Source organism: Ictidomys tridecemlineatus, chromosome 3 (assembly GCF_052094955.1).
Source record: "Ictidomys tridecemlineatus isolate mIctTri1 chromosome 3, mIctTri1.hap1, whole genome shotgun sequence".
In the NCBI taxonomy this organism is placed as follows: Eukaryota; Metazoa; Chordata; class Mammalia; order Rodentia; family Sciuridae; genus Ictidomys; species Ictidomys tridecemlineatus.
In genome coordinates, this window is record NC_135479.1 from 83,170,814 (window position 1) to 83,179,714 (window position 8,901).

General features: G+C 44.1%; 1 protein-coding gene across 1 annotated transcript in view; it reads right to left on the reverse strand.

The window, feature by feature from the left end:
• The window catches only part of Msl2 (MSL complex subunit 2), a 33,310-nt gene extending 29,804 nt beyond the window's left edge, over positions 1–3,506 (reverse strand). Inside the window, exon 1 of the mRNA XM_005327045.5 lies at positions 3,365–3,506. Coding sequence (XP_005327102.1) covers positions 3,365–3,506 — 142 coding nt within the window. The remainder of the gene's footprint in view (positions 1–3,364) is intronic.
• Between the last annotated feature and the right edge of the window lie 5,395 nt (positions 3,507–8,901).

Consider the following 8,901-nt stretch of genomic DNA (forward strand, 5'->3'; position numbering starts at 1 on the left):
CTAATTAACATTTCAAAGAACAAGGATAACAAAACCTGTAATTCCAGTGAGTATCTAGCTTTGACAATAATTGACCTGACAGTGCAGTCTCTTCCCTCACCTGCTTCCACCTTCCTCTACTTCTATGCAAAGGTGGGATAAGCACTTAGTAGTGCCAGTCATTGAATCTAGACTTGTTCTTGTGAATTTAAAACTTTGCTTCAAGCCATTAATAAGTTCACATATAACACAAACTTGGAGATATAAACATACAGCAAATGAAGGAAACTGAGGCAAAAAGTTAAATTAACTTGCCTACACAGTAAATAGAAAAGTCAAGACTTGAGCCTAACTGCAAAATGTTTATTAGGTCTTTTATCTTCCCTCACTTCCTTTCACTTTTTCCTCTGTCTATAAAAACTTACATACCGTCAAGTATAGTTACACATGCCTGTAATCCCAGAGATTTAGGAGGCTGAGGCACCAACCTGGGCAATTTAGCAAAACCCTTTCTCAAAATAGAAAACAAAAAAAAAAAAAAAAAGGGTGGGGACATAACTCAAAGGTAGAGAGCTCTTGCCCTGGATTCAATCTCCAGTACTGGAAGGGCTGAAGGTAGAAAACTTTACGCCAAGTCACCAGACAGGAGAGGGTGAAGCAGGAGCATAAAAATGTACTTTCCCTAGGCTTATTAAGTACACCAGAAAAATCAGATGGATAGAAAAACTGCATTGAAAGGAATTTTATAAGTACCTTATGAATGTAACAAAGAGTTACAAAAGAGGTTCAGGAGACAAGAAGACAAGCCTTTGCTGGAGGGAGCAAGAAAGGGAGTTGATGAATTAGACCTTTAGAGAAAAGGAATATATTTTAGGAAGAAGAAACTTCAAGGAACAATGGAAAGGAAAAGAGGAGGAAGATATAAAGGATGTTTGAAAAGGCAAAGACATTTGGCTGGAAAAGAAATTATATGAGAGCATACTTGAATACAAAACTGAAAAGGTAGGAATAAGTCAAACACTAGAGGACCTGTTGAATAAACTCCCTACAGAACCAAAATAAATTGAAACTTTATTTTTACATATTTATTATTCTAATGAGATAAGAATACACATGCAAGCCTTATATTAATGAGTTCATGCTTTTGAGCCATTAAAAAAAAAGGCTTAGGGCAGAACCTGGTACAAATTTAATGACAGAACTAAATTCAACTAAACATTTTTTTTTCTTTCTTGACAAGCACAGACACTGGGGGAGGGGGGCCCTGAACTTATATTCACATTACTAAAATTTCATGCCACTCAATGATAAGGGAGACTAAAATTCATGAATCTCTTCCATAGGATGATGAGGGAGGCTTGAACAAGAGGCCTTTACCCAATTTCTGACAAAGCTCTGATGTCAGAAAAAATTCTCCTTACGGTGAATGTTTTTTTTAAAAGCTGCAGTTGGCCTTCTTTTTAAATGTAGCTTCATATTTAACACCCTCTCCTGGGCCCTGTCCCCCATACTGGGGACTGAATCCAAAGCCAGCACTCTACAATTGAGCTAAATCCCCAGCCCACTTTGTGTTTTTTACCCTAAGAGGTCTTGCTAAATTGCCCAGGATGGCCTGCAACTTGTGATCTTCCTGCCTCAACCTCCAAAATTGCTGGGATTACAGGCATGCACCATCAAGCCCAGCTTAAAGTCACTTTTTAAAATACAAGTTAGAATCTGGGAAAATATTCAATTAGACCACCACTAACCTGAAGCTACTGAAAAAATCTTAAATAACAAATATCTATCCCATCCACCTAGTAAAACCAGTAAGACCTACCAGATCTGCAAATGTCACCTGATGACAATACTCAGTACAGCTGTTTCAGCAGGATAGAGGGGACTGCCCTACACTCTTTCTCTTACTTTACCACAGCAGCACCATTACCCTCCTTAAAAAAGAGAGACAGAATGTCTGTGGAGAAGGAAACTAGGACAGCTCTATCTCCTGACTTCTCAAATCACCAAAAGCTACAGCATAAAAAGAAGCACTCCATAAAAGTAAGGGGAGGGCTGGGGATGTAGCTCAGTAGCAGAGTGCCTATCTAGCATGCCTCTGGGTTTCATTCCCAGCACCACAAAAAGCAAGGGGGGATGAAAGTGGGGAGAATGGTACTGTGCAACCTAGCAAATTCTCCATATTATACTGCCCTTTGTAAATTTTAAACTGCAAAGAAACTCTGAATCTAGCCCAAAGTTCTCATCTTGCACATCAAGAAACTGAGGCCCAGGGCAGTTAAGAGATTTGTCCTGGGTGACTCCTTCACTTTGAAGATGTTAAATTCCATTACCTGTCATAGCTAAGCTTAACCACTAACTCCCTCAGTCTATGAGGTAAGTATCTGACATACAAAAAGTTCAAATATTCACCTCTTCTGCGCCCCTTCAATATCTTGCCCCAAGGCTACACACAAAAAAAATGCTGGATGACTCTCAAATTAATACTATTTACTCCTTAGGTCACTATTAAGAAATTATTCTCCTTTACCCAATTTTAAATGAAGTGGAAACCTGAAAATGCCTGAACTTCTCAAATTTTGACTACACAAGTGGACTGACGAAAATGTAAAAATTTGGAGTCTATTCATGCTTTCCTTTGCATCAAAATTTCATTCTAGATTTTTTGCAAAGCATGTACATAATAATAAACGCACAGTTAACACAAATTATCCCCCCATTTGACGCATTTCTATTAAACGGTATACAACACACCATGAGCTAACACTTTTGAACAACAACGTCTAAAATAACTCTCTACCAGGCCATAATATACTAAATTTACAAAATAAGAAACAATTAGTAAAAATCACATCACCTAAGCAGCACTTAAAAGCACCATCTATCTTCCCTGACTCAAAAGCATTTGTTGAAGGACCTGGGGGGAAAGTTTCGCAGAGTTATCTGGCCGTGGGTGCATCAGATTATACCACCACCTCCACAAAACGCCAGCTTGGGGAAATGCAAACACGCCACATGTGCATGTCTTAACCACGTTTAACCACGGTAAGTACTCAAATCAGTTCCTGCAGCAAAGGTTTTAAAAAACTGGCATTGTGCATGCATATCTTAACCCCATTTAAATCGTCAATCACCGGATGAACCAAGGAGAATTAACCGGTTCAGAACCTTAAGGTCGCCGTACAAAGAGGTTTTGAAAGGGTTCTCTGCCTTTCTGGAACGCTAGGCAAAAGTCCCTCCGAGAGTTTCAAAACTAATGACCGTACATTACCGCACAAATAACAAAAGCTTAAATCAAACTACCATGTAGTCAAACCATTCAAGTTATCCCTGCCCGGGAGGCTTTTTAAAACACGCATTGAAAGGGGAACAATAAAAAGCATCTCACCGCAAACACAGCACGAGAGAGACTGTCGGAAGTAAGGCAAGAGCCTGTTAATCTCTGTAAACGCCTTGGGGTCTCCGGGGTCGTAGTTGAGCACTAGGCGGCTCGCAGAAATGTAGAGAGCAGTAGCATTCACGGGGTTCATTGCAGACACTTCGACACCAGTGGCTCCCGGTTGAAAAGAAATTCCGGATCAAACTTTGTGAGCAGCCAGGGAACAATGGCAAATTTGCAACAATTCGGAAGAAATCAGAGCAGAACCACGGGCCAAAGAAGTAACGAAAATCCGCGCAAGTTTGTGGAGCTGAAGCAATCCTCCCACACATGGGGCCTTGGCGCCCCTCCTCCGTCCCTGAGACTTCCAGACCAAAAAAAAAAAAAGGAAGAAAGCGAGCGAGCGAGCGCGAGACCAGCGTTCGAGTTCGTCCGGAGCGGCGGCGGAGCGCAGAACGCGGCGCTCACTCTAGCCCCGCGGCTCGGCGGGCGGCCTTAGCTCGAGATGCATTTCAAGGCGTGCTGGCGGGCGCAGAGCAGGCCCGGCCGGGTCCGAGGGGCGGCACGCTTCTCCCGGGCGGCAGGGCCGCTTACTCCATTGCAGCGCCCGACGCGGAGGCAGTGGCGACGGCAAGGGCGAAGGCTCGGGCGTCGGCTTCCTCGATCTAGTGCAGGAAGCCGCGACGGCGGCGGAGGTTTCTGCTGCGGCAAGCGGACACCGCCGCCGCTCTCGCCATATCGGACGCGGGGCCCAGACTGCGCCCTGGCTATCCGCCCCGCGGTTGCAGCCCGCAGTTCCCTGGAGTGGTGAGGCGGGCCGGAGAGGCCCCCGCCCGAGAGGGGAGGGCCGGGGAGGAAGTGCGCGGGCCGCCGCCGGCGGGCGGGAGGGGGCGGGGAGCAGGCCCGGCGGGCCGCGGCGGCGCCCCTAGCTCCTCAGTCGCACACTCCGGGGTCACCAGGCGCAAGCGCCGCCCCCTCACTGCCCGGCCATCTTTTCGGCGCCGCACACACAGATGACTCCTCCGCTAAGCACGGCCGCCGCCGCCCGCAGCGCAGCCCGTCCGGCAGAGGCAGAGGCGAGCGTTCACACCGCCAGGCCCCGCCGCCGCCCAGCGCACACGGCAAGGCCCCGCTGCAGGCCCCTCCCCCGCGCCTCGCCGCCCTCACCCCGACTCCACGCGCCGCTCTAGCTCGGCAGGGCCCGGGATGCTACGGCCGTAATGGATCCCGCGGGCTGTACGGCGCCTCAGGCCCGGCCGGCGACGACGACCGTTACCCCAACGGGCAAAGCCACTGTCATCCCCGAGACTCCCCCGCCGCCGTCGTCGCTAGCGCTCGCACGCATGCGCAGAGCACACTCTCACCCCTCCCCCCGCCCTTTCCTTTCCCTTCGCTTCCCTTTTCCCCTGCTTCTCCTCTAAGAACCCCCTCCACTCCCGCCCGAGCTACCGGCTCTCGGCGCATGCGCAACCCACCAGCCGACTCACCGCCTTTCGCCCTTACGCGTGCGCTTTGACCGCCCACCCAGAGAACCGGATAAACACATTAGCCCGCTCACGCCAGCCCACCCTAGGCTCACTGCGCATGCCTGGCTCTACACTTACGGCTCTTAGAACGGAGCATGCTCTTTTGAGCTGCCTGCTCTCTCCGCCCCTCCCCCACGCGCTCTCAAATTCCCTCTCATAGGCGTGTGAGCTGTGGTGAAATATTCGTTAGCTGGCACTTCCTTCCCCCGTGTGGACCATACGCTGCCCGCATTACACTGCCTCAGTGCCGGTCAACGCCAAGGCCCGGCTGGGTCACGCCATGTGGCGCTCCGCACCGGCCCCCACGCGGCCTCTGGTACTGACTGATCACTGTGTGAGGAAATAGCCTCGCACAACCCCAAGCCCCGCCCTCACGGCCTTTCTCCCGGAACGAGCGTCTTGGCCCACTGCAGGGCGCTGCCTCGGCCGGCGGCCTCTCGCGCACCGGAAGGCGGTCGCTGGGGGTCTGTGAGCCCTGCGGCTGGGGCCTCGGGGCCTCGGGCCTGACCGACTCTGCTGCTAGGCCTTTCCGACCGCGCCGAGCTGCTTCGGGAGCAGCCGAGTTTTCAAAACAAAACGACTCCCTTGTATGTGAATAAATGTGTTGAATATATGGCTTTGCTGTAGAAGGGGTCCAAATCCTTCCCAGCGTGTCTTTTAAAACAAAATTTGCTTTATCAAAAACAAGAGACCACGGACATTGGGAAATAAATAAAAGTACAACTTACCATATGATTCTCCTCCATTCTTAAAGTACAAAACCTTTTTTGAGTGGCACACATAGAAACAGCATAAGAACCATTTCTTGTCTCTGGACACAGCAAAGCTCTTCAGCATAATTTTTTTTTTTTTTTTTTTTTTGCACATAGTAGATGTGCTGCACTTTTTTTTTTTAATGGGAAGACAGAGCATTGCTGCTCCATCTTTTTTTTAATTTTTTAATATTTATTTTTTAGTTTTTTTCGGTAGACACAACATCTTTATATGTGGTGCTGAGGATCGAACCTGGGCCACACGCATGCCAGGCCAGCGCGCTACGGCTTGAGCCACATCCCCAACCCTATGCCCTGCACGTTTGCAAAGTGAAATGTATGATGGTGTACCAATCTTTTGTCCACTTGTGTATATACACGGTGTGTCATATGTAAATGTGGTGTACATGTTAGTTTGGGGGACTTACTACTTTACAAATGAGAATTAAGATCAAGGGAACCCATACAACCCCTGAGGTGTGATTTCATTAGCATCTGAATGCTGATTTTTTTTTTTACAAGGCCTAGCATATTATCAGCTCTTAAGTATTAAGGAATAAGAATCTTTCCGATTTTGAATAGCAACAAGACAGAATAAGCTTTGGGAAATGTATTTGGTAGTCTTGTATATAGAAACAGGCAAGTATTCTAAAATTAACTCTCATATTTAAAGGCTCCACCTGCCAATTTTTTTATAAGATCTTTTCTAAGCTCATCTTCGAATAAAACCGTTATACGGTTCTATTTTTATTCCAGACTCTTAAGGTCTTCTCCCATAACACACAGGTTCTCCCCTAGAGGAGCAACGTGGAGGGTAAAATAATCAGCACTGTTTTCCATCCAAGCAGCACAAATTAGCAGTCACTCTAGGCAAGTGGTTACTTGCAGGGCATTAACCTGCCAATTTTCTCATAACTGGACGTTTTAAGAAAACTCTTGAAATGATATGTACACCCCAAATGAAGATAATTCTATTGATAATTACTGTGTGGGGGGAAAGGGGGGAGAGTTCCTTTTTAGCTTCTGAAATTGGTTGTAATTGGTGATAAAATTATGGTATTTAAGGGCAATACATCTTGAAGATTATATTCCCTTCTAATAATTATTGGCTTACTTGAGCCTTGCTTAAAAAGAAAAACAATTGAGTTGTTTATAGAAAATAGAGTTTGGATCAAATATTTAGGCAAAATACACAAATCCCTTAACTATCAATTTAAATGTAAATTATTCATGCTGGGTGAGGTGGTTCATGCCTGTACTCTCAGCAGCTTGGGAGGCTGAGGCAGGAGGATGTGGAGTCCAAAACCAGCATCAGCAATGACAAGGCAATAAGCAACTCAGTGAGACCCTGTCTCTAAATAAAACACAAAATTGGGCTGAGGATGTTACTCAGTGGTTGAGTTCAATCCCCAGCACCCCAAAAAAAGATAAAATAAATTTTTTCATATTTTGAATTATACAGATAATTCTTATTTATCCTAAGTCCCAATTTCCCCTATTATTAACATATTATTATGGTGTATTTGTCACAATTAATAAAACAATAGAAATACAATATTATTCATAAAAATCTGTACTTCTTCAGTCTTTCCCTAATGTCCTCTTCCTGTCTCAGGATACCACTCAGTATATCACATCACACTTGGTGGTTATGTTTCCTTAGGTTCTTCTTGACACTCAGGTACAATTTTCATCTCAAACAATGAACAACTTTTTATAGTGTAGATACACCCCATGCAAAATTTGGAAATAGTTACTTTAAAATAATGATTCATTGTTGATCTGAAATTTAAATTTTTTGGTAATTTTTTGGTGATGCAGTATAATTATACATAATAGTGGTATCCATTGTTATACATTCATACATGCACACAATATAATAATATAATTTGCTCCATTTCATTCCCCTGTACCTTCTATTTTCCTCCCCATCTCCCCCTATCTGATCCCCTTCCTGTACTCCGTCTTCCTTCTATTTTCATGAGATTCCCCTCCCCCACACACACTTTTTTCTCTCTGGCTTCCACATATGGGAGAAAATATATGAACCTTGACTTGTAAAATTTAAATTCAACTGAGCATTCTGTATTTTGTCTGGCTACCTCAAGTATTTATGTATACTTGACTATAACCTGTCATTATTTTCAATCTTGCCTTAGAAACCCTTGAGGAAAGGGTTTTTTTTTCATTTTTTTAACATGCTTTCACAGAGCCCTGTAGCAGATTTGGGAGTTGCAGGTGAAGTAAAATAGTCTCTGCCTTAAAGATTTGAAGCCTAAGACGACTAGAGATGTTTTCTTACTCTTTTTTGTATTACTTAAAAAAATCAAACTCAGCCCAGTGCATCAGTCACAGTTTCTCTTTCAAGTTAACCCCTCTGGACTCTCATTTAGTCCAAGGGTCACCAGTCTAAAAGGAAACTAGCCTACTAGTAGTGGTGGTTGGGGGGTGGGGGGTGGTAAATTGGTATAATATTTCTGAAGGGCAGTTGGCAATATTTAAAACATGTAAAGGTTGCAGAGCCTCAGAACCAGCAGTTTTCCTGTTAAAAATTTTCTGTTAGAGGTTCCCAAACTTTCTAGGTTCATGGTAACTCTAGTGTCTCAGTGATTTTTTTCCTCAATCCACAACACCCCTAGATCAAAAGAAATAAAAAATAATGTTTTTAAGTTGTTGGGTCCAAATAATGAGTATTTATGCCCTAACTTGGCAGCTATTTGAAAAAATAATTCACATACATTGAAAGAAATAGAATTTGTATTTCATTATTAAATACATTTCTTAACTAACAGAATACATGTATCTCTTGGTCATCATACAGCTTCTCAAACCTTCCAGTCAGGTTGGACATAATCACTCTCATTTCCAGAATCATACTGATTTTTGTACAAAGCTCACTATTACAACACCAGCAAAAACCCAACTTTACAAAGCTGTGACCTCATTGATCTAGTGTTGAATACGTGAACTACCTGGAGCTAATAGCTCATAAAGCATCCCAACAGATGTCAGATGTTTCTATATTCCCCTTAAAAGGATGCAGCTTCTCTGCAAGTTCTCTGTGGTATTATAGGGGCACCTTTGCACACTGTTTGGGAAACAGATCTATGAATAAGAATTGTCATTATGTTGTTCACATGTCATGCTTTTTGTTTCTATTTTTAAAAAGTAGAATCAATCCAAATTTCTAATTTGAAAATAGTCTACATCATAGTACATTTATAAAGTGGAATATTATATAGCTAAAAAAACAATGGAAATATGTTTA